General features: G+C 51.1%; 1 protein-coding gene across 17 annotated transcripts in view; it reads left to right on the top strand.

Moving 5' to 3' along the window:
• KIF1B (kinesin family member 1B) overlaps positions 1-27,054 on the top strand; it is a 109,882-nt gene that overhangs the window by 70,703 nt on the left and 12,125 nt on the right. For 9 of the 17 annotated variants that reach the window (XM_061566245.1, XM_061566252.1, XM_061566248.1 and 6 more), the window contains 15 exons: positions 8,019-8,121; positions 10,865-11,013; positions 11,667-11,860; positions 12,864-13,001; positions 13,937-14,338; positions 15,882-16,000; positions 17,592-17,677; positions 20,186-20,342; positions 20,757-20,919; positions 22,154-22,247; positions 22,538-22,656; positions 23,563-23,618; positions 24,190-24,462; positions 24,951-25,059; positions 26,325-26,391. In XM_061566245.1, coding sequence (XP_061422229.1) covers positions 8,019-8,121; positions 10,865-11,013; positions 11,667-11,860; positions 12,864-13,001; positions 13,937-14,338; positions 15,882-16,000; positions 17,592-17,677; positions 20,186-20,342; positions 20,757-20,919; positions 22,154-22,247; positions 22,538-22,656; positions 23,563-23,618; positions 24,190-24,462; positions 24,951-25,059; positions 26,325-26,391 — 2,229 coding nt within the window. The remainder of the gene's footprint in view (positions 1-8,018; positions 8,122-10,864; positions 11,014-11,666; positions 11,861-12,863; positions 13,002-13,936; positions 14,339-15,881; positions 16,001-17,591; positions 17,678-20,185; positions 20,343-20,756; positions 20,920-22,153; positions 22,248-22,537; positions 22,657-23,562; positions 23,619-24,189; positions 24,463-24,950; positions 25,060-26,324; positions 26,392-27,054) is intronic. The other 8 variants (XM_061566258.1, XM_061566257.1, XM_061566255.1 and 5 more) reach the window with 4 other exon arrangements.

Here is a 27,054-nt window from a genome sequence, read left to right as displayed (position 1 = left end):
ATGTGTATGCTATTCTGGCCTTCATGGGAACACTGTAACAGTACTTGCACGAGTATTCTACAAGGCGCTATATAAGCGGGGTGAGTGTGTGAATTACGCTAAATTAAAACCAACAGTAGTACTGAGGTTTTACATTTTATATATGAAGATGCAAAACCTGAGCCACCACAACAAGCTTCCGCACATTTGTATTGAAGGCGACGCGTGTGTGCTGAGACAATTTCTCCCTCGCATATTTTAACGGAATGTCACTGACCATCTTGTGCTTGCTTTCATAACCTGCTAAGTCTGAGTTGCGTGGTGTGTTGCTCTGCGAGTGCGTGGACTGGTTACGCTCTTGGTGCTTGCGTCTCATTGCTTGCGTTGTCTGTAAGCTAGCCGGCGGTGCTGTCAATTTGCGATGAGCACGCGGCCTACCAAGGCACTTGGCATTCACAATCTGTCCGCTTCCACTTGCCCTGCTTGATTCTTACTCATTTTGACAATTATGTTGGCAGTGAATGAGCCGGTGACAGCCTGATGTCTTGTTTCCACGGCCAGTGGAAAATGTGCCGACTTGGTTGCTAGACTGCCCAAATGGGCCGTGGCGACACTGCGCCAAGACCCTGGTGCTGACACTGTCTGTGGAAACGGCATCACTGGCTAAAATAAAGCAAGACGATTTTGGGTTCGACTGCCTGCTCTGCATGGGTTCGACTGCCTGCTCTGCATGGGTTCGACTGCCTGCTCTGCATGGGTTTCCTCTACGTTCTCTGGTTTCATCCCATGGCTAAAATCATACAGTGTAGCTGGTAGTGGTCAAACATCTCAATGCTGAAAAAGTACCTGCAAATTACTTAAATGGGATTACACATAGCAACCTTCAAACAAGTCTTGAAATTTCTGGATAAACAAGCTTAATAGCAAGAATACCAGTAAACTTAGCAGTTTTAGCATTTGATACGACGTACAAAACGTGTTAAATTAGTATCTTATTACTGTGCACACTGTGCGTAAACTATATGTGCATTCAAAATCGTTTCTGCAGAGGCAACATTGCCTTTGAACACACTTTAAATAAAATCTCTAAACGATGAGAGCATATGTAACCATGGAAACATGTCATACTGCTCATTTGTAAAAGCAAGAAAAAATGATGTACTCTTTGTCACTCGGCCATGATTATCACTTGTTTGCTTCGATTAAGTTGTATATTAATGATGGGCACTAAGGGTCACATTCTGACTCGCGGCTCGGCTCTGGCTCAGCTTCTTAATGCTCGGACTCAAACCGCTCGGCTGCTTCCCCAAGATGCTTGAGTAAAATTGCTCAGGCATGGTTCAACTCGGGGGATTCTTGAGCGTGGCTCATACCATGCTCAGAGCCGACTCGAGTTAAGCATTGCTCCGAGCCGGCTCACTCGGCTCACAGCCAGGCCTGAGCCCGGCCATGCCTTGGGTTGTTTGTTTTAATTTTCATAATAAATGTTTCCCCACTCACACTTCCGTGTCTCCTGCCGCGCACTGCACAATAACAAAACTAACGTTTTCGCTGCCAGCGCTGTGCCCTGCTCTTGGCGGGGGCGGGGGTGGTGGCTGCCGCCCAGTGTCACGAACGTTACTGCCGCGGCGAATCCTCCTGTTGCTGGCTGCAATCTTCGCTCGCATCTTGTGGCAGCTGCCTCTCCTCCTCTCCACCGTCTCTCTAACAGTCTCACCGCCGATCTCACTCACGCCCCATACGGTCGTCTCGCACACCTGCGTTGAGCCTGCCGATCGTTTAAATCGCTCTGGGATATGGCCACCACTCATTTAAGTTTTTATTGAGTCATTTAATTTACCCTTTGTGGCAATAACGGCATTGTTATTATTATTATTCAAAATCTCAAGTTATGTTTGGTGCGTGTGTGATTTTGTTTGTGATAGTTTTTTTTGTTTCTTTTAATTTGTTATTTCTTTGACTTAATTTTCATTTTCTTTTTGTGTGTGTGTTGTGGTGTCGGTGGTGGGCCATTTCATCCCCCTCTACCACCATATGGCCTTCTCCCAAACAAAAACCGTCCTATAAACATAATTTATTATGACGTAAAAACACGGAAACAAAAACAATTGCGAACCCTCCAAACGATTTAAACGTGATGCCCAACGGACATAACGCCCCGCGCGCGACTCCGTGCGCCGCAAGGACGGAGACTCTGACAGCGGCGACGACTCGGACAAGCGCTCGTGCGAGGAGAGCTGGCGCCTCATCACGTCCTTGCGCGAGAAGCTCCCGGCCAGCAAGCTGCAGACCATCGTGCGCAAGTGCGGCCTCCCCAGCAGCGGCAAGCGGCGCGAACCGCTCCGCGTCTACCAGATCCCGCAGCGGCGCCGCATCTCCAAGGACCCCAAGTGGGTCACCATGTCCGACCTCAAGATCCAGGCGGTCAAGGAGATCTGCTACGAGGTGGCGCTCAACGACTTCCGGCACACGCGCCAGGAGATCGAGGCCATGGCCATCGTCAAGATGAAGGAGCTCTGCCGGATGTACGGCAAGAAGGACCCCAACGAGAAGGACACGTGGCGCGCCGTCGCCCGCGACGTCTGGGACACCGTCGGCGTCAGCGACGACAAGATCGAGGACCCCGAGCCCGGCACGGGCGGCGTGGCCGTGCCCGGCGGCGGTAATGGCGGCGTGGTGCGCCCACCGGGCGACGTGGACGACCTGAAGGTGCACATCACGAAGCTGTCGGACATCCTGCAGGAGGTGAAGCAGCAGAACAACATGAAGGACGAGGAGATCCGGCGGCTGAGGGACCGCATGATCAAGATGGAGAAGGTGCTGCCCGGCCTGGACCCGTCCGAGAACGGGGACGTCGGGGATGAAGACGACGATAACGACCGGGGTGACGACGACGGCGCGCAAGACGACGACGACGGCGTGCAGAAGGTGGAGCGGGAGCTCATGAAAATTGCCAAGCTGATCCTAGGGGCCGTCGAGGACGAGAAGGGAAATGACGGCGACGGGAAGGACGGTGAGGACAGCCTGAGCCGCGAGGAGAGGATCGTGAAGCTCATGGAAGAGGATCCGGGCTTCAGACGGGGCCGCCTGCGGTGGCTGCAGCAGGAGCAGCAACGTCTGCAGAACCTGCAGCAGCAGCAGATTGCGAAGAAACTGCGGCGCGCGCAGCAGGGACAGAGCAGTACCGGGCCGGTGACCACCGCCGGCAGTGGCAGCGGCAGCAGCAGCGGCAGCGGCAGCGTGAGCGGCGCCCCGGACTACGTGATGCACGGCCGCTTCATTCCGCCCTACAACCACAAGCTGCGCTTCCCGTTCCGGAGCGGCCACCAGCAACGGCGGTCGTGGACCGCGGGGATGGAAGAGAAAGGCTATGGCAAAACAACGGAGAAGGAGAATGAGGACGAGAAAGAAACTGAGGATGGCACCAAGGAGGAGGAGGGCGATGCGGCGGACCAGCCGGCGGAGCGGCCACATGGCCAGCAGAGGCATCAGCAGTTCCACCAGCAGGCCTGGCGCCCCTACCACCGGGGCTACCAGCACCACCAGCCCCACCAGAGCCACATCCACCCGAGAGGGGGCTACGGTTACAACCAGTTGGAGAGGCCCTTCAACCCGTACCAGAACTTGGTGCCGCACCAGCCGAACTTACCGCAGCACCAGCATCACCACCCGAACCAGGTGCCGTGGCGTAGAAACTCCTTCTCCGGCCGCACCAGCAACCGCTCGCACCAGCAGCACCGGCGCTCCTGGAACAGTGGGGATTTCACCATCGACTTTTCGAACCCACACTTCCCCCCTCCGCCGCCGCCGCCGCCGCCGTACAAGCACCAGCAGAAGCAGCACCATCACGCGCAGGCCTGGCACGCGCCCCGCCCCCGCTATGAGTGTGGCTACTTGTCGGACAACGAGTCCCCGGCGGCAGTGACGGCGCGCTACCCCCCTCGCAACGGGGGCCCCGCGAGGCCGTTCGTCCCCCACGGCGCGTACGCCACGCCGCCGCGCATGCGCCGGCAGTACTCGTCGCCAGACCTGAAGGTGTCGCGTGAAACGGACGTCTAGGATGCCGCGTTGGGGTTGACGAGCATCTGGCGGTGCAGGAGGAGGAAGAAGAGAAGGCAGGTGATGTGGAGGAGGGAGGAGAAAAAAGATGAGACAGCCCAAGAACAAGACAAATGTTTTGGATTTAGCTTAAGTATTTTGCTTTTGTTCATGTTCAGGAAGGATGCCATATTTGTTTGCACAATGGGGAGGAGGGTCTGGCACGCTCTGCACAGCGTTTGCTGCCAAAATAAGCGAAAGCCAAATGAACAATGATGACAACAACAACAACAACACGACTGCACCAAGCCTGGGCTGACAGCGATGCGTTTGCAGTCACTTAGAAGCATTTCGTAGACTTGCACAATACACAACACAGTAGGTTTACCAGTATTTACAGCTGCATATTTCTTTTTTATTATAAAGTACCCCAGGTAATGCTCGTTGAAGTGGAAACGTGCAGGCGAGTTGCTTTGTTTGCATCGCGCCGTCTCTTGTACACAGGTACTAGGAGGGACACTCCTACCTCAATGCACGTCGCGTGCCTTACTGTACCTCTGCCGGTCCAACCGCGCCGGCGCCGTAAGACGCGGTGAGCAACGCGGTCGCCTTGAATGCCCGGCGCTCACGGGCGAACGAGCAACCGCCCTCTGATGCACAGAAGCCAAAACCTCTCAGGTTTTGGCGTCGCCGCGGTGGCCCCGACTGCACTGGCGCTCGTGAAAGCGCGTGCCGCTCTCTGCCCCGGTTTGTCTCGCTCTCGTGGAGGAGAGCGGACGTTGCCCTGGGTCCTTACTCGGCACTGGGTCTTGGTGGTGGTCGCCAGCCCCCTCGGCCCTGAGGTTTACTCCTGGGAGGTCGGTGCAGACTGGGGTGGCTCATCTTGCTTCGGGGCCGTGGTGTGAGCCCTCTAAGCTGTGCTGCTGGGGCTTTTCTGGGAAGCAGGGCCCTGGGTAATGCTTTCAATGAACTTGGACTTCTGTCATGTTCATGGAATTTTTACAATCTTGGTATACAAGTGGACAAAACTAAATGAGTAGGAAGAAAAAACAGTTGAGAAACTGTTGTTTTACAATACTGATAAAAAAAAATATTATAAATATATTTATCATAAATTGTTCGACCTGTGTAAACATGTTTAAGTTTGAGTTGCAAACATATTTTGGGGATTGGCAAACATTTCTCGGTTTCACAAGATCCATGTGCCTTTCCTGATCTACGGTTTCTAAAACTGATGCACTATAACTTTATACTCTCTGACCGTAACGCATTGAGGGCCCGTGGGGCCGCTAGCGGTGGGCTCACCGATGGGTAGCAGTGCACATCGATTCATCGTGCCAAGTGGGCAGTCGTCGGGCGGCGAGGGCAGATTGGCAAGCCTTGTGCCGTTTAGCAGGAGGGCGCTGTAAGACGAGAACTTGGCCAGGCCACCTCGTTGAACTTTGTCAACCGAAGGAGCCGCACCTCCATGTGGGATATCATTCACGGACCCATTTACAGATAGACAGCTTGGCCTCAAGAACAAGATTTCGAATTGTGTATATACACATGTACTGTGTGTGTTTGTATGCACGGTACATACAACCAGATTGCCCCAAATCCTGTCCAACTCTATGATGAGCTGCAATGGATTGTTGATCATGTTTCCACGAGGCGTTGGCTGTGGATGGTGACACGAGTAAATAAAAATGCAGCACAGTTGGCCTCCTGTAAGCCGTGCGCATCGTTCGGTCCATAGTGCCACTGAGCGTGAACTCCCTAAGGGCTGCAGTGAGGTCGATGGGTGCTGGGCTGCCTTGTGGACGGTTTGTGTAGCGGTAGTGCCAGGCAAAAGGCGACACAGAATGCACTTGCGAACGCGTTGAGAGTGAAGACAATCTTTGCTGTAGTACTTTTTGTCAGCTTCATTTGCTGCTAAATCACATTTTAGATTTTAACTAGGTGGGGCATAACAGTTTTACTTTTTTTTTACTTTTCATTTCAGAGTGTGAGCTGAATTATAAACGCGCAAACGACTGCAATATTTTTCTGCGGCGTGAATTGACGGCGGGAGTTGCAGATGACGGTTGTTATTTGTTTTATAGCTTAGTGCGATTGTGCTTTGAGAGTATTGGGGAATGTGCAAGCAAGAGTCGAAATGGACCTCAAATCCTGGACGGTCCACTCAACGCCCTGAGCGGGCACCCTTGCCACTCCCAAATCAAGGCCTTGTCCCATCCAGGTGCACTGGGAAAATCACATCCGATTGAAACTTTACGGTTCATAAGGAGCGGAATTGTTAGGTGTGCGCGGTATGTTGACCGGTTGAGTGGGGTCGGGAATGAATTGTGGAAAAGCGTGATCCGGCCCCTCCACTTGCACGGGGGCAAGGGGCGCGCGAGGCAGGGCTTGCGATAACCATCGTGCCCAGCGATGAGCAGCAAGGTGCGGGAATGATGTCCAGTTGAGACGGACTGCTGAGTGTAAGTCTGAACACGAAGGAAACATTAAACACTAACCTCTTGACTCGTTAGGCATTTTGGGATCCGACCTATAAACAAAGGAGACGATACACAGTTTTTATGTTTTGTAATGCCTAACCACGATCGTTAGCGAATGAAATGCAACATTTAAAATTTCATAAACAACTAAAATGGAACAAACAAGACCGGAAAGGTTTTGTTTTATCATCCAGGAAATGCAAAGGAGATCTTTATGACACTCCCAGGACTGTTGTGTGGCGCTGTAGTCACGGTTACCGTAGTCACGCGCCGTGACTATCCTCATGTTGTTTTCTGTGGTCTGTGGTGTTCGGCGTGCGTAACTTTCTGGAACCCCCCTCTCTGTGTGGTGCCCCCCGTGGCACGTCTTCCCCGTGTGTTGCCGTGGCGTGCAGTGGCGAGTCTATGACGCGTTCATCTGGGGAGGCACCAACAGGGGGCATCTAATATGGGTGGTGGGGGGGCAGTGGGTGCCCCTCTATTCGCATATAGGGAGCCGATCTTGGAGGTCAATCAATCTTTATTTTACGTGCCAATATCGCCCTCAATAAAGTTGGTCAGGGGGAAAATGTGTATTTGGTGTGGTATCTAACAGAAGGAAGGAAGCGATGGCATCAGTGGCTTTGGCCATGATGACTCATCTTTACCTCGAGATTGCGTATCCCTCAAGCCGCCACCCAGTGGAATTGCCTCTCAATATGGAGGGGGTGGGGGCAATGGGGGAGCGCTGCTCTTAATATTGGGGGCACGTCGTCCCCCCTGACCCCTCAACAGAATCGCCACTGGTGGCCTGTTACAGGGTCACCATCCCACACTTAAGAAGAGTTTCCCAATTTCAGAGGGGAACGAAGGAGAAATATGTGGGGTCCATTGCCCCCCACAATGCATCGTTCCCATCCGCTCGTGACCCCCCCATTCCCCGCCCCCCGTCCGCCCGTGTCCTGTGCCAGCGTGCATGGTTTGTGCGTCGTCTCCGTGGGAGGGAGTGAGAGTGGCGTTGCGAGCACCGTCGCGTGTTGAGCTGGGGGTTAAATAAATTGAGCAGGCACGAGAGGCGAGCGCGCATTGTGTTCATTTCTACAGGTGTTGGTTTCTCCGACAGTGTACGCCATCCATACTCACTCAAGCAACAGCTCCAAAACCTTCCATTCGCCATCACTTGCCACACACACACATGCACACGTATGTTCTTTGCCAACGATACCCAGATTGGAACTAATTTTCTGGTTAGGCACATCACCTAATGGAATCTTATAAAAGAGCCATTTGAGCTTCAACAAATTGACTTTGCCATGCTCATCGGGGTGAGTCATTCTCTCGGAAGTGCCACGTTGCCAAAACCACGGCGATGCCAGGTCGAGCAGGCCACGCCGCACGGATGACGGTGACAGTCGAACCCATGCACGGCAGCGGTGGCGTGCGCACCGCCTGTTCTCGCTCCGTGCCGCCCACCCGGCGCCCGTGGCGGATGTTTTACGCCTGTGGTGTATTTTCGTACGCACGCTGCACGGATGGCGTCAGGAATACGAGAACCGCCTGCTCGCACTGCAGCGGCAGGTGGACACCCACCTGACCGGGGATCCGCACGTCGACGACGAGGACGACGATGACGCGGAGGACGAGGGTGAGTGAGCCGCCCCTCTGCGGCGGCGCGACGCAAAGCCACGGGTTACTTTCCTCTGGTAGCCTCACCGGGAGCACCGCCCTGGTGGCGCTGGACCCAGCAGTAGCTCATTTGCCGCTTGTTGGTAAAATTCACGGTTTGAATCTGGCAGGCTGCCCTGGCTATTATTACTGCAGGTATATTAAAGTAATACTATGCACCGCCTGATTCACAATGTGACATCATTCAAAAAAGAGTAGGTCATTGTGTGTTTGCAAGAGTGGTCCATATTAAAACAATGACACTGCAAAAGTACTTAATTGGCAAATAGCAATTGTCCAACTTTACTGCGACACTTTGCAGGACCATAAAAAAGTGTCCTGAGACTCGGTGAGGCTTTTCTGGGGAAACCAAGGAATTGTGTTCAGTTGATTTACACAACGAACCAAGCACCTGCTTCCTCTCATCTTTCCCTTCAAATGTCTTCCCCTCCCTCTGCTTCAACGAGATAAAGGTTTTCACAGCCAATACTATGATTCATAATTGAATTTAAAATTCTAGGTTGTGAGAATTGTTCGCTAACTCAGTAGTGAGGCAAAACACTATTACCTTAATGCAGGTTTTTTGCGTTAGATCGCGTAAATATAATGTGTCGTTAAACCTGCCACCACCCGACACAGCCAATTAGTAAGGTTTGTCACATAAAGAGAACGTGCCAATTTGTTACTTGTACAGCACACACGTGTGTGTAGGATAGCCAAGCCACAATATTACAATCGGAGTACGACGTTTCGTCAGTAATTACAACTAGCTTCAACAGGCGACAGCTAGATTTGTGACGGCCAGACAGTATTACCTGGTGCGTTAAACGCTGTGTACATGCAACTTTTACATTTTGTTGTCTGCATTGGGTGGTCGAGGAACTTAACGACACGTGGCCAGATCGTTACGTTTGCTTCACACGTTGGCTATATGTTAACGTCCCCGATTTTATACATCTCAGAAATCGCGTGTCGTTTGATTATTTTCCCACAACGGTGTTGCGGTGTTCAGATTCCCGTTGGCATCGTACAGGTGCGCATGAATCGCTTCCCGCGGGCCCTGTTCCGTCGAAAATTCCCGGAGCGTTTCCAGTAAATCCCTGCATGTGCCTCTTTTCTGGAGCTCGTCCTCTGCTTCCCCCAAACTCGGACCTCGCCTCCCATTTCCTCCCACGCCCAAGCGAATTGGGAGGAGATGTAGGCACAAGGCCCCTCGAGACAACACAGCAGCCAAGGCTGCATATGCCAGGCGCAACAGAATTTATGGTTGTGCCTCTTTAATGACGTTCATCCTCCGAGTTGCTACTTTTCCTCTCCGTGCTTTGTGTTTGTGCCCGTGGCCTTCCGTGACCTTTCAGACAATTACCGAGTCCAGTGTCTGCTCCTTAATCCAGTTTGAGGAGGCAACTTAGTCCATGTCTGGTTTCTCGGACTCAAGTACAGCCTGCTGATGGATTAACGATGATGATGTTCTTTCATCGCGTCTCGAGTGGAGAATCGCTTCAAAGTAACGCACGGGATCATTACAATGGCAAGATAAAATAGAATAGCTTAACATAAAAACGTGATTCAATTCAAGACAAGCAGTTGCATAAACAAGGGAAGGTTACGATTAAATACTGTTGATGAGAATATTCATCTGGAAAACAACAAGCCAAGTTAGGCATTTATAAAGAATTTTGAAAAACAATTGAAAAATTTTGATTGGAATGTGAAACCGCGAGCTTAATTAGTTCCTTCTCATACTGGAGCCACGATTTGCTACTCGCATAAAATTATCGTTTTTTCTTGTGTGTGTGGACATATACGGGGAGCGGTGATTAGTTCTGCACTGCGAACCCGGCGATCACTCAGGGCCCATAACAGTGGCAAATATCTCAACCAGTGCTGGGCCTCCCCAAGGCCAACTCAGCCTTAAATAAGTACCTGGTGTGGTGTGTAAACAAAAGCACTGGGATACAGAGGCAGCCGACCATGGTGTGCCCGTGCTGGACTTCATACTTGCTCACTAACAGCACTTGCCCCAGCAGTCTGTGTGTGCATGTCTGATTGTGTGAATTTGTGTCTGTATGTGCATGGAAATGCCAGAATATATGGTGCCCGCATTCCAATTTGTTTCAACAGAGCATAGGCCCACAGGCTCAAAGGCACAATATGTCAGGCAGCCAGCAACAAAAAGCACTTTCAGAGTTGTAATAGATAAGTATTAACACATGTTTTGAATGGAGAAAGGTTATTATAAGAGCTTGGGAAAAGTTGAAGGGAGGGACTTTCTAAAGTGGATCAATGCGAGGGAAGAAGCAGAAAGAGCAGTGCTGTGATCTGCGGTATGGTGAGTGGATGGGTCGGTGGGTGGGTAAACGTTGTGACCTGCGGTGTGGTGCTTTAACATGGTATGGACAGTCAGTCTGGTAGAGCGATGGCTCACGGAACAGTAACTAGGGTAGTGGTAGTGATGTAAGAGTGATGAGGAGGCGACTGACTGCCGCTAAGTGAGTGACTAGAGTGAAGTGGTGAGTTCTGGATCATCGATCGCCCTGACTGCTGCTTTGAATGCTGCCGAGTGCAGTGAGCGAGGAACTGGGTGCTCCACCCGAGATTTGACAGCAGCAGGATTCTAACGTTGGCGTATCTTGTGCTTTCTAAATCCGCAGCGGTGCCTGTTATGTAAACGTATGTGTGCGTACGCGCGTTTTCCCTCCGTGGCCCCATTGTGTCGGCAGCTCAATGGACGGAGGGCGAGTTCAACTTGGCGCTGTGGGCCTTCCGCAAGTGGAAGTACCACCAGTTCACATCCCTGCGCGACCAACTCTGGGGAAACGCCATCTTCCTCAAGGAGGCCAACGCGATCAGCGTGGAGTTGAGGAAGAGGGTACGTCACGATGCCCACGATGCCCACGAGGATGATTGGCTTTTAATCGTCCCCCTGCTCTTCGCCAGGGCGTCTCGGCGTGCTTTACGCATGATAAGCCACTTGCGTGACGTCTCATCTCAAACGTTAGAAAGGGCACCCCCAGTGGCTGCTGTCCCTGTGCAGCACAAGGTGACTGGGCACCCGGCCGGCAAGTGGGCATTCGTTTGCCAGACCTTTGTGGTTCATATCCGGCAGACCGCTGAGATGCACACTGCGGGTGTATTAATCTTAAATCAATGTACTCTGTGGTTACAGTGGACGTTAAAGATCCGGTGAGGTAATTCAAAGAAGAATATGACACTGCCAGCGTCAGCGGCCAAAATTTGACACATTCATAAAAATCACTCACAAATTTACTTAAAAGGTAATCGTAATCGCCGCCCCCTGTTGCGATTATCTGAGCAGGAACCTCCTTAAAAAGAGTCTTGAGACTCGGTGAGGTTTCCCTTAGTAAACAAGCATAGCACTAATTAACACCGCACGGTGTTACAATCGTTACAAAGTCTTTGCTGCACCGCCCATCGCGTCACTGCCAGGACAGCGTCGCGTGTGGAAGCCGCGTCACGTCCGAGTAGTGAGCGCGTCCATGCTGCTGCGCACCGCGTGTGCAGGTGCAGTTCCAGTTCGTGCTGCTGACCGACACGGCCTACTCGCCACTGCCCTCCGAGCTGCTGTCTCCGGAGGCGGCGCGCCAGCGTGACCGCGACGACGCCGGCGACCGCCCATTCCCCCGCACCGTGGTGGCCGTGGAGGTGCAGGACTTGAAGAACGGAGCGACGCACTACTGGAGCCTCGACAAGCTCCGGCGAGTGGGCACGCCTTGCCAGGCCATGATAAACCACACTCGGCCAGGCCACGCTAGGCCAGGCCAAACCAGTGTTTGGCCTGGGGGGGGGGGTTTCGCACACAGAACATGTGAACACGTGAACTTGTGTGACATTACACTTAACACGTAGGTTTGGCAACCAAAATTGTAATTCGAAGACTATTTTTGAAGAAAGCCAAGTAACGATCAAGCCAGACCTTCCACCACCCGAAAAGAGAAAGGTGAAATGGTCACGTGGTGTAGAAGCGTTTAACGCGCCATTGATGATTGTTTCAGCTCACAATGATAAGGTGAAGAACGTTTCTTACAGCCACACTTGGCAATTAGATCCGCGACGTTTCACTTGAAAAGGTGCCAAGCATCTTCAGGAGAGAATGCAGGAAGTCCTAATAAAATCTAGGAAGTCAGAAAGTGACTTGTGTGTTTAGCTCCTCGTGTTTGTTTCGGATAGTTTTGAAAGTCAAACGATCGTCTCCCCGCTCAGTCGGTAGTGCTCCATTACAGGCGCCTAAGGGCACTGCGTGTAGTTACTCAGCCAGGTTCGTCATGTGTGCAAATTGTCTGCAAATTGCATGAAAATCTTACGTTTAGGCAAATGAAAAAACCCACATGATGTAGAATAACTTGAAAAATAAAAACGAGACCCCAGATCATAATGGTTCACCCGGTCGTGAAGGCTAGGTCGGGGTGGGTGTAGAGGTGTCGCTCGCCCGATGCAGAGGCGCAGTGGTGAGACCCGTGCCTCTAAGCAATGAGGATCTGGGTTCAGTTCCTCCCTTGAGCACCTTTTTTTGAGGTGTTTGCATATTCTCTCCCTTTTCTGCATGGGTTTCTTTTGGGTTTACCACGGCTAAACAAACATACAATGAAACTAGTAATGGGCAAAAATCTCCCTGTAAAAGGACTCTGTGTGGCTTTTCTGGGTAAACAATATCAATTTAAATCAATGTCGGAGATGTTCACATCGTACTGGCGTTGGCAGGCAGCGGCTGGGCACGATGCGGGAGATGTACGACCGCGCCGGGGAGATATCGTCCAACGCGTCCGAGGATGGGGAACCCGGCATGACGGGCCACGACCCCTTCTACGACCGCTTTCCCTGGTTCCGGCTCGTCGGCAGGTGAGAGCCCTGTGCTGCTGCTACTGCTGTACCCCCCCCCCCCCCACGCTCACGCCTCCTGTGGTTGCTGCTCCCCGGAGCGCCGTCGCGAGGAACCGACGCTTCTGGTGTGCGAGTCGGGCGTCGCGGTGCGGTGACGGGGACAAGTGCTGTCGGTGGTGCAGCTGGCTCCTGTGCTGGCTCTGTCTCTGCCAGAAGTTGTAGTTGGCCTCGTGTGACCCCCCATGTGTGCTTGGGTTTGATTAAAAAAATTTGCATGGGTTCTACGTACAAAAGAGATTGCCTCTGACGATTTGGTCCACCGGGCCGCCATAACTATTGCGTTCTCCAATTCCGCACCGCTTTGCAATGTTGTACGGAAAGAGGTCTGCTCCCCATTGGTCTGGCCAGCTCGGTGTTTCACGGCCAGCGTTGCATCAACGTTGCATCAACGCCGGCCACAGAGTCCGTCACAGACGCGCTCCGATAGTGCCTCGGGGTTTCGCGGGCAACAAGGATTCCAGCGCACCGAGCGGGCCGCTGCTGAAGCACGCGGTGGCGCCTGCGTTTCTGTGTGCGTCTAAACCTGTGTGAGCGATGACACTCCCTGTTGCTGCTTCTCGTTTAGGCCACTATTTTCACACTGATTCCCTTTCATTCCCCTCCTCCACCTCCCCACCACTGCCCTGACACCTCCAAACTCACACCGCTCCCTCCTTCCATGCCCCCCCACTCTTCCCTTTGCACTGTACTATAAAATCACAAAATCCACAAAATGAAATGAATGTGCTAATTAACTAATTACAAAAACATTTAAAAAATTGCTTTTACCAAAAAAATCACAAACATATTCATCATCAAATCTTAATTAATTACAAAAATATAACACAAATTATTATAAAAACAAAAACACGACACCCTCTCCCCGCTCGAAATGAATGAAACGGTGACGCCAGTTCGCCGCTCTTCAGCACGTGTGTGAGCGAGCGGCTGGCCGACCTCACGCCGTCGCCCACCTTCTCGCTGGGCGGGGAGTCCGACATCACGGAGCTAGCCGACGAGCAGGAGGGCGGCGGTGGCGGCCGCGGCGCCGGTCGCGCCGGCCGCGCCGGCCGCGGCAGCTCCGACTGCGACGGGGACGCTCGCGGCCGCAGGATCGACGACGACGACGAAGACGAGGAGGCGCTGGAGCTGCTGGACGACGAGGCGTTCGTGGACGACGAGACGACGGGCTCGGAGGCCAGCTCGCTGGACGACGGGCCGCTCGACGGGCCGTCGGGGGCCGCCGGCTCGGGCCTGCTGCACGGGGAGCTCGACCCATTCTACGACCGATCGCCGTGGTTCAGCCTCCTCGGGAGGTCCGTGGGCCTCCGGCTGCACTCACTTCGTGCTCCCTCCGCGCCTCCCGTCGAGGTCGCGGTCACGCGCTCGGCTGCACTTGTCGCCGCTTGCGGTTGCTCTTGTCCAGTGATCGATGTCTCCATCGACGGCGGCGAATCGCCAAACTTGTGTCGCCATGTCGCAATGCTGCTCTCGGCTGAGTGAGCAGTGGGGCGATGCTGCTCGTTTTCATAGCTGCTTTGGGCTGCTGGTGGAAGTTCTACATTCCCTTGGTGGGGTTCCTCGATAAAACGTGTCATTGGGAGAGGCAGTTTCTACTCCTTTTTGGGTAACATCACAGCCTGTTTATTTTTCTGCCAAAAATGGAAAATGCCAATTTTTTCACAATTTTTTAAAGAAATACTTAAAGCACTTCATTTTATCAATTATAAAAAACATGTTTAGGTGTTTATACATCTTGCTAAGAGCTAATTTAATCCATTACATTATTATCCAATTCATGTGTTCGTTTTTAAGTTCAATCATTGTAAATAAAACACATTTTCTGTTTGAGTTTCATTTTGTGTCTTTGGTTCGTTTACATTTGATAAAAAATAAAGTGTTTTTTTTGTTGACTGTGACTTTTGTCTTTTATCATTTTTTTCAGTTGATTTTCATATTTTGTTTGTTGTTGATGGCCCCATCCATTCCCCCACACTTTGTTTAGCCAACCAAGGGCGTCTTATTGGTTCTTTCGGTAAAGTCACGTAGAAGGGAAATAATAAAATAATAAAAATAAAACATAATAAAATAATTCTCACGACGTTTCGGCCACAACGCAAGCAGCCATCCTCAGATGACTTTACCGAAAGAACCAAGAAGATGAATCCCTGCAGTCACGAAAGCTTTAAATCGAAATTCAACCAAGGGCGCTTTGTCACGCACCGGCGCCTGCGTGCGTTCTCACAGTGGAGTCGCACAATTCCATTTGCCGTGTTTGACCCTCGTCTTCATGGCCGCTTTGTTTCATTTGTTTTTCTGCACACCAAATGCCATGCTCATTCCCCTTGTGGATTAATTTAGTTTGCCATCGTCACGGTCCGCATTTTTACCAATTTTTTAATTTACCCGCAAATGACTCCATTGCGATTACGCATAGCGACATCGCGTTTTCCTGTGAGACTCGTGCAGACTTCGTCTGTCAAGCATAGCAGCGCCTTCCTTCTTGGTGGTAACCGTATGATTGGCGTTAACACAAAATGTGCTTATGATGGTGATTAATAATAATTTGGCAACGTAAATTTATTGTTTACTTTTTGACTGCCATATCCTATTTTTCTTAGTTTTAATGTACCTACTCATGATTATTACTTTCTTAATTACCATAATGTGAACAAAAATGTATTAACTGAACAAAAGGGCATTTGTTGTGTGGGTGACGCAAGCGCTCGCTAAATTGGTGATCCGCTGCTGCCCTTATCATCACCCCAATGCCTCGTGTACCACCTGCTTCCACCCGCTGGTCCTGACCCCCATGCCCTCCGTCTGTCCGCCCCGCCTCCCGCTGCATCCACCCCCCAGGGCGTTCGTGTACCTGAGCAACCTGCTTTACCCCGTGCCGCTGGTGCACACCGCCGCCGTGGCTAACGAGCGCGGGGAGGTGAAGGGGTTCCTGCGCGTCGCCGTGCAGGCTATCACAGGTGGGGCCCGCCGCCTCCTCTTGCGTCCCCAGCATCGTCCTCATCTCTGCCATCTTCGGGAAGATCCAGTCCCATTGTCGATCGTTATTGTCGTCACTTTCATTGTTAGCGTCATCGTCACCGATGTCATCGCTTTCTCAGTCGTGTTCATCATCGCTGTCATCACCATTATTGCCATCGTCAGAATCACCACTGCCATTACAATCGTTATCACCATCATTGGTTCCCTCGTCCTCGTCATCACCACCATCTAAAGAAAATTCACAATAAATGTATCGACGTGCAGCCTGCACACCGTCCTGCAGATGGGTTAGTTGACTCGGTGATATGAATCTTTTAATTTGCCTTAACGGTGACCAACATGCATACAACTTGTGTAACTTGGAGCCCCACGGGGTGATTGTGCCTGGTTTATATAGAGCAGGCATTGACGTTATAACCTCCACGTGTGAGCGTCATGTGGCTGGGATCTGATGGTTTGTCAGCGTGGTCCTGTCCCTTGGATGTAAATGCTCTGGCACTGTTACGGATAAATTGTGTCAAACTGTACAACTGCGAATTTTTTTTCAGCACAGCTTTCATTTGTCTGAAATTTTCTAATTGGCATGATCTGCACAGAACCTTCAGCCTTGCGCCCTCACCCATGGGGTGAAAATAATGTCACGTTAATGTGAAAATTTTAAATGTGCAGCTTGGTGACTTCTTTAATGAGATGCATAAGTAATGGCCTTGAAACCTATTTTCTTTTATGGGCCTCTGATTACTTTTAATGAGCCGTTTATGCAATTTAGTGCCACATTTATCGTGCGTGTGTGCAGAATCATTTCGGAATATGGTATGGCTGTTGCAGTGCATTTTAGGGGAGCGGTTTTAGGAATTGAATCGCAACTTAATGAGCTTCACAAACTTGCTTTCTCAGGAGCCACGATCCATGAAGTTTAGTTTAGTTAGAGGAGCGACTCGGCAATGAGTTCACTGCGTGACGACTGCAGCAACCCGAGTACGATTCCCGGTCACGGCTGCAGCCGGTGGTCGAGTCATTTCTAAACTGGTCCTGGGCCCGCCTTCTCCTTTCACCACCTGGCACTGACCGGTGTGGTGAAGTATAGTGAAACAGCCCCGATGTTCTACACCGTGTGGAGAGACCTTCATCCAGCAGTGAATGGGCAGAGGGCTGGACATTATTAATTATTTCAATTTACCCTCAGTCCTGTGATTATACACAATATTACTTGTCAATGCTTAATAATAGTTGCATAACAATTTACTATTATTTGACGAATTGTCACAAGTCATGCTGAGGATTTGATTATGAGAATCTGTTTTTGTTGCCCCTGCACAATGGGAAGCCTTGAGCCTGTGCTGTAAACAGGAGATGAGCACTGCCCCATTGCTCATTTGAGCAGGAAACTGCTTTGACACTTTGTGTGCTTCAGCCAAGCGGTATCTAAATCTATCTAATTTGATGGAGGAGGCCAAATTACCTCTTCATTCTGCCTATGTGGCTACTTATCCAACAAATTCCATGTAAAGCTGGGTTTGGTCAGCACATTGGAATCGTCGGGCTCGGTGTGGATTTTTGTTTTGGCAGCGGACGACGAAGCTCCAGATTACGGCTCCGGTGTGCGGCAGTCAGGCACGGCCAAGATATCGTTTGACGACCAATATTTCCGCAAGGTGAGATCGGCGACGCATTGAGCGGCGTCTCCGTGCGCCGTGAGGTCCTTACCTTGTGGCGGTGCAGGGCCAGAGCTGATGGGTGCCAGGCCGGGCCCCATGCACCAGCAGCTGTCCCTTGGGGACCACCCAAGGTCGCTCTCCTTTGCTATTTATTGCTGTCGTGGTGGTGCACACAACAGCTCTACTGCTCTACTGCCCCCCATAGCCGAGAGGCGCCGGGCCTGGTGGTTTGCGTGCAGCGATTCACCCGCCACAGACCTCGTGCATTGGCACCTTGCAGGGCCACAGTTTCGTTCAAGAATCGATTCCTAACGTCTCGTTTATTGGTTCATTTATATTATCTGCTATGAATACCCTATAGATATAGTCATTACAATGACCAATAGGATTGCACGACAGCATATTATGGAACGATTTGCCAAATAATGAAGGTTGCAGAATTGGGCTGTAGATAAATGACCAAAATAAAGGTCACGTGCAAAGGAGGAGGGGTGGATTCTCTGCACAATTAATGGTCCAAGACTGCACACTGTTATCCTCCTAATCTGCTGCACATTAATTTACCTGGATGTATATTTACTTCTTTGACACCAAAAAATGTAAGTGTAATTTAAAGCTGCCTTTATGAATCAGGGGTATTTAATTATTTATTTTAAAAGATCAATTTTCATTGCACAGGCGCACTACTGTTGTTCATTTTAAATTCATGAAGTCCATCTGATTACCAGGGGCAGCCGGGAAGCTTTTAGGCCTAATGGCAGTCCGTGGGGAGCAAAACGTGGGGCTGCGTTTCCTGTGGGCTGCTCCGCGGCAACGCAGAGCGGAGGCGGCCGCCCTCCGACGCACGTGAACGCTGGGCGAGCTCCCGTGGCAAGCCGGGCGGTGCGAATGCACGCGAGGGGCACGCTTTGCAATTTTGCGCGTCTTTGTTTTGGCAAAGTCTGCGGTCCCCGCCGGTGAAGGGTAGGGGCAGAGATCTTGGGCACGGCTGCTAAGCAAATACAGAGACCGCGTGCTGCGCTCCTCGCATTGCAGACGCAACGTGGGAATGCAGGAATGGGACAATCCTCATTCGTGGTCGCTCCGTCTCTGCGGTGCCCCCGTGCTCTGGAATTCCATGGCAGAGTTCCTCACTCTGGTCAGGCCCATGCTGCAGATCTTCCTTCCCTCTGCAGACTATTACTGCCTCTTTCTATTACTCTGTTACTTGCATACCATCATCTTTGTGACATTCCCCCACGGGGCAGAGATGCATTTCCTAAATAAACAATACCCATTTGTTACGCGTCTCGCTTATGCACGTGTCCCCCAGCCGTGTACATTCCCTGGGGATGCAGCCCACGTGGAGATGCTCTATGAATGCAATTTGTGAGTGCTTTGCCAAATAGAGTCCATTCCTGTACATAAAACAATAACTGAAATGCTAAGAATATTTATTGTCATTATTTACATGTATTGTTTGAATCTGACCCTCAATGTCAAAAGCCAAATGTTCATAAAACAAAGAAATTGCTCATCCAATTTTATGTTCTCTTATGAATTTATTCATAACTTCATATATTAAAATATTACTGTACCCTTTTCTTTGACCTGAAAAAGGTGAAGCTCAAATTATTTCTGTCCAAACCCCCGGCCTTAATCGGACATCCTAGCAAAGTGATTTTGACATTGCGTCTCGTCGCATCAAACATTTATCACAAGCAATGACACTCAAAGCCCCTGACAGACCCGGCTGCCTGTTAATCAAAGACATACACAACACCAGGATATTGCCACCGCCAGGACCATAGCTCAGCCCATGAGATAAATGATCGCCTCGTGTTCTTGAGACCGATCCTTATTACATATCATCCACCCGAAATCAATTCCAGAAGATGTTTATTTTCATTTCGATACAGCCAAGCGGCAGGGATATTCAAGTCCACCCTTTTATTGTGTCCAAAGCTAAAGAGCCATTTTACGATGGCTGCCATGGGTTACTTGTGATGTATGTGGAGACGCCAGTCAGCAGAGAAGGAGCCTTGTAATAAAGCACTCGACCTGCTCTTAAGTGCCCGAGGTCTCTGTAGTCTCCTGTGGCATCAAGATGCGAGAAATGTGTTTGTGTGCTTGTGCTGTTGGAAGGTCCTCGCGCAAACACCCATGTTGCTTTCCTGGCAGAGCGTTACCATGTAAAAAAATACAGTGGCGGTGGTGGTGTGAGAGATGACAATAATCCACATCTGTATCTGATCAGTAAACCCATCACAACAGAAACATGAGTGCAGGCGGGAAAAAACCCAGATATAACAACACGCAAAATTGTGCAACATTGCATGTACAAAAGATCACAAGCTCAAAGAAGTGTGGCCATTTTGTCGTTTAGACCAGCTACTCTTTGAGCTATCGTGTTGGTGACCCAGTTCAGTCATATTTGCAAGTGACTCTTTCCTGGTCTCTTGGGATCTCGCCCCGGCTCCTCTACGTGCACTGGAAACGTCACGTTGTAATTTCTGCCGCCGCCAGGGCGACCGCGAGGCCTTCCTGCAGGAGGAGCTGCCGGCGGAGGTGGGCGCCTCGCAGGAGGAGCTGCGTGTGGTGGAGGGGCAGGGTCCCCCGATGGACACCGACTCCCTGGACGAGGAGGAAAACAACAACAACAACGTCGCCAGCAGCCAGTCCGGTCGGCAGTGTGCACTCGCACCGTGACGTCACATTTGTGCACCCAGCGTCAGCAGCGGATGCCCTACAAAAATAACTGTTTATGCCATAGAAATATGGAATTGACTGGCTTGGGGTGTAACTTTGAAGCTTCACTCATGATACAAAGAAGTGTATAAACTAACTGCCACGTTGGTCACTTTTGCAATAATAATAATAACACTAAATAAAGGTAAAGGCGCGAACCTGCAAACCTGCAATTGCTCACTCATGTCACTGCCAGTGAACTGGCCTAGAGGGAACCCTGTAGGTTATTTGGTCAACTCCTCCACATTGATCAGAGACGTGTTGGATACGATGAAGTCAAATGTGCCAACTCTTGCACAACGGCATTTCTAACAACAACAACGAACAATAAAACGACGTTTGCTTTCAGAGTCGGGCAGTGAGCTGGGCAGCCCCGCCCGGGTGCTACGTGGGGCGCTGGCGGAGCGCGCCGGCGAGCACCTGGCGCTGGGCAGCACCTTCACGTTCCGCGTGACGGTGCTGCAGGCCTCGGGCATCCCGCCCGAGTACGCCGACATCTTCTGCCAGTTCAAGTGAGTCGAGCGCCAGGCAAACATCAACAACTGCTCGACTGGGGTCACGCACGGCAATTGTCGCCCCCCCCCCCCCCCCGGCAGACTAATGCCGCTCGCGGGCAAGGTACCGAGTCACGTTTTGCCGCACAGGGACAGCTGCCACTGAGGGTGCACTTTCAAAATGTTTGTTGTTTATCGCGTGTACATCTCTCTGAGATGCCCTGACGTAAAGGGTGCTCCGTAAAAAAACATTCAACAGCTCGACACATTTATCAATAACACTGGCCATCAGAGGGAAATCTATTGTGTGTGATATCTCGAGGAATGTGCCTATCTTCATGGCACACATGACCACGAGAAAGGGGGCTTTGCGTTGATGTCAGTAAACAGACGGTAAACAATGCATCTGCTGCACTGCTCTCTGCTGCCCAATACTCAGCGCTGCGAAAATTACCAAACATACCGTAGCTATGGGTAAATCACATTTTAAAAACATTACTTTACCCGTGTCACTTGCTCACCAGCAGTCAGATGGCTCCTAATCGATGACTGTCCCTGTGAACTTCACTCATTGATGCCTCCACTCATATTGACACCGAATCTGTCATCGCATCCGCATTGTTTTCAACCACCACACTGCAGGTTACAACCAACACTCTCAACCACTCGCCACACTTCAGGGCAAACCACTTCTCGTTCTGCTTCTACTGAACCACTGCTCCTCTTCGGAATCCCCACCCATCTTTTTTCCTAATCTCTCATGAGTACTCCATTCAATGAACGAGTTGACTCATCGATTACATCTTTGATAGAGCTGTTTGTTCCTGGCCGTTTGACGTTTTGGGCCTCTAAGGCTTGTGCTCAGCAACCGTGTTGAATATAGATATGAATGTGCTCAAAGATAACACTGTGTAACAATTTTATTATTGTCCCTGGGTAGTAAGTGTTGTTTCCTAATTGCTTATGCCTCGAAAGTATAGAAAATGGCTATTATTCCCCACACACTTTGCCTTTGTGACCAGGACAGTGATGTTTTGAAATTTACCTATTTTCAATGATAAAACGGGTGAATTTGTGTCTTTTCGTTCACAATAAGTCAGAAAAAACAACATATGAATCAAAGTTTGTGGGGAATAATAGCCATTTTATATACTTTATAGGCATAAGCAATTACGAAATGACACTTACTACCCAGGAACTAAAATTGTGTTCCGTCGTGTAATCGGTTTGAAAACTGTGGTCCGTGCGGCAGCTTCCTGCACTGCCACGACGAGGCGTTCTCCACAGAGCCCCTCAAGAACTCGGGACGAGGCCTGCCGCCTCTCGCCTTCTACCACGTCCAGAATGTGAGGACACCTCTCACATCATCATCAACGTCATTGTCATCGTCGTTACAAGGATAGCGAGGTTTTCAGAATCGTCTCATTTACAAAATTGACAGATGTGGGGTCACCAAAATGACGGAGGCTTTAGCATGGAATAAAGTGCAGACGCAAATGGTGATTAGAGCAAAAACAACTAAACATAAATATGAATGTAAATACATTTGCCCTTTCCTGAACATTAGCCTGGACACAGAGTGAGGCCCTCGGGTGTTGACGAAGGGTGTTGTTCAGTGTTCTGGTCTCTGTTGCAGATTGCCGTGGAAGTGACCAAGTCGTTTGTGGAGTACATCAAGAGCCAGCCGATCGTGTTTGAGGTGTTCGGTCACTACCAGCAACACCCCCTGCACAACCAGAGCGGGGAGCTGAGCAGGTGGGGGCACACGTGGGCCTGTGTACACAAACACGTACACACAGTCTCATGGGCCTGTGTACACAAACACGTACACAGTCTCATGAGCCTGTGTACACAAACACGTACACACAGCCACATGGGCCTGTTTACACAAACACGTACACACAGTCTCATGGGCCTGTGTACACAAACACGTACACACAGTCTCATGGGCCTGTGTACACAAACACGTACACAGTCTCATGGGCGTGTGTACACAAACACACAGCGACATGGGTGTGTGTGCACAAACCTGTACACTCAAATGTCGGCACATGGGGGTGTGTACGCAAATGTATACACAAGCATGTACACAGTCATGGATTTGTGTACGCAAACGGGTACACAAAGGAACACGAGCACCTATGAAGGCCAGAACGGTACACGAGGGGGTGGGTGGCCAGCACCATGCCCGACCGCCTTTTTCTCCCCAGTGGCGATGTTTACACACCGCACCAGGTACTCATTTGAGGCTGAGTCGACCGGGACCGGTTCAGATAATCTTCACTGGTGTTGGCCATGAGCGGGAATCTAACCCGGGTTGTCGGGTTCATAGCGCAGTGCCGGGTTTATAGCGCTGCACCACAACTCCCCACACACAAACATCAGGACGTGGGTGTGTGTACACACAGAGACGGTCACATGGGCGTGCATACACAAGCAGATACGCACACACAAGAGTTGTATGTTAGTGGTACATTCTATGCATTGTCACAATCCAGGGTTAGGATTAAATTGGAGAAAGATTTTTTTAAAACATGGAGGGGCGATACGGACCCATGACAGCGCACACGGAGTCGCGCACACTGAGTCGCGCACTCAGAATATCGCGCAGTGCCTCCCAGGATGCCTCTTTGACGTTGCTTTCTCAACGTGTTGCTGCAGCCCCATCCCGCCTTCCCGCCGCAACTTCCCGCCGGCAATGCCGCTCTCCAAACCAGGTAGGCCACTCGCTGCTCCCGCCGGGCGCTCCGCGGCGTTCCGGCTCGCACGGCGCGCAACAGAAGCGCCCCGGCCGCGGGGTCGCCGTGAGGATGGCGACGCGTAGTCGTGTGGGGACCCGCATAGTCGACAGTCCCAGGATTCCACTTGAGGTGGATCGTGCAGAGCAGAGTAGATGATGGCCTGCAGAGCAGAATAATAACAAAGTCTTCACGGATCATTGGAAAAACATCATTTTCATCTACCGTGTCTCACGTAAAGGTTTTTTCATACAAAATGCTTACTTTGAACATTTAATTTGGAAAAAAAACCTCTGCATGATTTTGTTTAGTATCTTCATGCTTCCAAACCAACGTTATTTTGATTTTCAAACATTGCGTTTTTGTGTTTCCGTTTCCCCGCATGGTCTCGCATCGCATGGATGTTTTTGTTTGTCTCGTTTTTTTTCCTTTCTCCCCCCTACCCGCCGCACCCCCCATTCTCACTTCATCACCCTCCACCTCGGGCGCACCCACCCTCCTTCGCCGCCACCACCTCCACCACCGCCTCCATCGCCACCGCCGCCTGCAGATCACGACAGAAAGATAGAGCTCGTTAAGTGTCTGGTTTCCGGCTGCGTGAGCTCGTGCGTGCTGGGCGCTTTCTCGGCTCACGTCGCCGTGTCCGCCGCCGCCCGGCTGCTGGACAGCTTGGAGCCGGCGCTGCCCACGGCGCCGGCACCAGCGGTGGGCCCCGGTCCTCCGGCCGCCGCCCCGAAGCGTCCCCTGTGCGGCCCTCGCCGGCGCCGCGGCCGCCCACCGCTAATGCTGCTGCTAGCCCCGCCGGTCATCCTGCAGCGCCATGGTAACGGGACGCCCGCCAAAAGTTAAACCATTGTAAAAAAAACTCAAAGTTGACGGTTAACAGTCGTATTTATAAATCCACGCATTAAAATCTATTTTAAATAGTTACCGGCAGAGCCCGGATTGGGAGACGACTACGAAAGTGATGCGGTGTGTTAGAGGAGATGTGCCGGCGTCTTGGCGCCGATGAGCAGTTCCCTCCTTGCCCACCAATTGCCGTCTGTAAACACCGCAGGCGCTTGTACGCTTTGCTAATTCCGAGTGGAATGGCCACCGTCGAGTGGCTGCCCGCAAAATCTACCGGGCGGGACGCGCAAATCGATCCGACCCGATGGCGGTTTCGCTCGTGCAGAGGAGAGGGTGCGGGACGCTCGCCCGGCGTTCCGGCGTTCCGGCGGCGGCACCGTGGGCACCGCGGCCGTCGGCACCGCGGCCGTCGGCAACGACGTTCCAGGTGGGCACGATGACTTTCTCCCCCTCTCTTCCTAGTGCCGGCCACCAAGCTAAACACGGTGAGCAAGCCCAACACGGGCCAGTGCCACTGCAAGTACGACCTGCTGCTGTGGGTGGAGATCTCGGAGCTGGAGCCGACTGGGGAGTGAGTAGCCTCGCTGTCGCGTGCCGGCTCGGCAGACGCACGCTCACGCTCACACGTGCGCCCATGCTGTACACGTCGCCCCTTCCATCTGCTTTCACCTGAGCGGTTGCCACTTATCCATTTCAGCGCTGCCCTCCATGAGCAGTACAGCGAGCGCAGTGTGGCGTTCCCTGAGAGACCTTCATTACTCACCGCATTCTTCATTTACGCGGCGTCCTGTGCTCATGCCACGCGGCAGTGTTGGCGCTGAAGGTGGTGGCGAGGTTTTTTGTTAGTTGCACTTTTACACTGCTCCCACTGCACTCGTTTAATTCTGATCTGGTTTCATAAAAGTTGAAGGAAATGCTCCCACTGCAAAAAGGGGACGGCGTATTACTTTACAAAGGTGGAAATTTCCAATTCTCTGTTAACGTTCGCAAATAAATTGCGGTCGTAGGAACGTCAAGAGTGAAGGCAGTGCACCTGTGGGTAGAACAGGAAGGGCCATGGACGTTTACGTGGAGGAGCGCATGCCGCTCTTCCCTAGGGCGCCGCAAACGCACGACTTTCCGGCGGACGTTACGCCGTACATTTTTTATCTTCTCTGTATATTTTACTTTTTGTAGTGGCAGCAGTTTGTTGGTCACGCATCGATGCTGAATTAAGTGCAATGCGTGATGTAGAGTGAGAGCCAGGTTTTTGTTGTTTCAGACTCTATCCATTAATAATTCCTGTTCACTGCAGTATTTGGCTTGGCAATGCCAGCTTCCACCTCAGCATTTACTGGGGACGATGGCTTCAAAAACAAAACGTGGTTAATAACAAAAAAATACAAAACAAAACCTGAACAGTGCACAAAGAAGTGTGGAGAAATGCACGATTTAAAGACAGGCCACGTGAATTAGAGAAGATACGTCGATTAAGAACATCTAACAAACCGCAGGACGCATCGCAGCTATAAGGGATGATGGACGATGGTCAGTGGCAGCCAAGGAAAACATCTCGGGATAGTGAGAGGTTGTGGTGACTTCAGGAGACCTTAATCCCTTGCTGGATTTACCACGGCTGATGTTAATGATGATGATGATGGGTTCAGAGACAATTATGTTTCAGTTGTATCTCTGGGTGATTCATTGTTCCCCGGAGTCAGAAGCAGTCTGTACCCTTGAGCAGAATGCGAGGCCTCGTGTTTGGCGAGTTTGAGAGCACAGTGTCTGCGAGGAGCTGCCGTGACGGACAGCTGCGGTGCGAGCGATGGTCATCGACGCTCCCTCCCGTGTGTGCAGGTACATCCCCGCATTGGTGGACCACAGCAGTGGGATCCCCTGCCATGGAGTCTACCTGCTCCACCAGGTGAGCGTCGCGCTGCTCAATCACCTTACCGACGCTATCGCGGAAGCGCTCGTGCAGATTTCAACGCTGCAGCAGCCTAACCTGTCTGGTGAATCCACCCACTCGTGTGTCTGTGTAACGACTCTCGATTAATCATTTAAATCTGTTCAGACCCTCGTGCATGAAATTGTGCGTGTAATAATTGACAGTTTTCTGTTGGCATGCAAATCATATGCCAATGTTATATTTTGACCATTTGAGTCGATGAGACGGTACAAACCAGACAACAAACCAGAGGCAATGTATTGAGGTAGTCCAAACAGAACGCAAAGACGTACATCCTTGACATTAATTGTGGGAACTCGACAAGCTGCCAAGGGGGATTTATTACATGGCCACTAACGAGGGTACCGGACTCGGAATGAAATATAAATTCACCGTGACGCACGCTGCCTGACACTTTAGGAATTTTCCAATATGCTGAGAAATCCACCAGTCAGCATCCACTCAATGGGAAGCTGGTTTTCCCTGCTATGATCTTAATTTCCCTCCATCTTTTTGTAAACACAGGCTTGGGGCCTTGACCTTCTCTGCAAAGTGTCTACATTTTTACCTCTCCATTTCTTTTTCCTCTCTACCTTGAGAGATTCCTATCCGTTACTCCCTTCTCTCAATGCACACGTC

This window comes from Lethenteron reissneri, chromosome 36 (assembly GCF_015708825.2).
Source record: "Lethenteron reissneri isolate LAM-NWPU_2019-01 chromosome 36, ASM1570882v1, whole genome shotgun sequence".
Taxonomy (NCBI): Eukaryota; Metazoa; Chordata; class Hyperoartia; order Petromyzontiformes; family Petromyzontidae; genus Lethenteron; species Lethenteron reissneri.
This window is presented reverse-complemented; position numbering and strand designations above follow the sequence as displayed.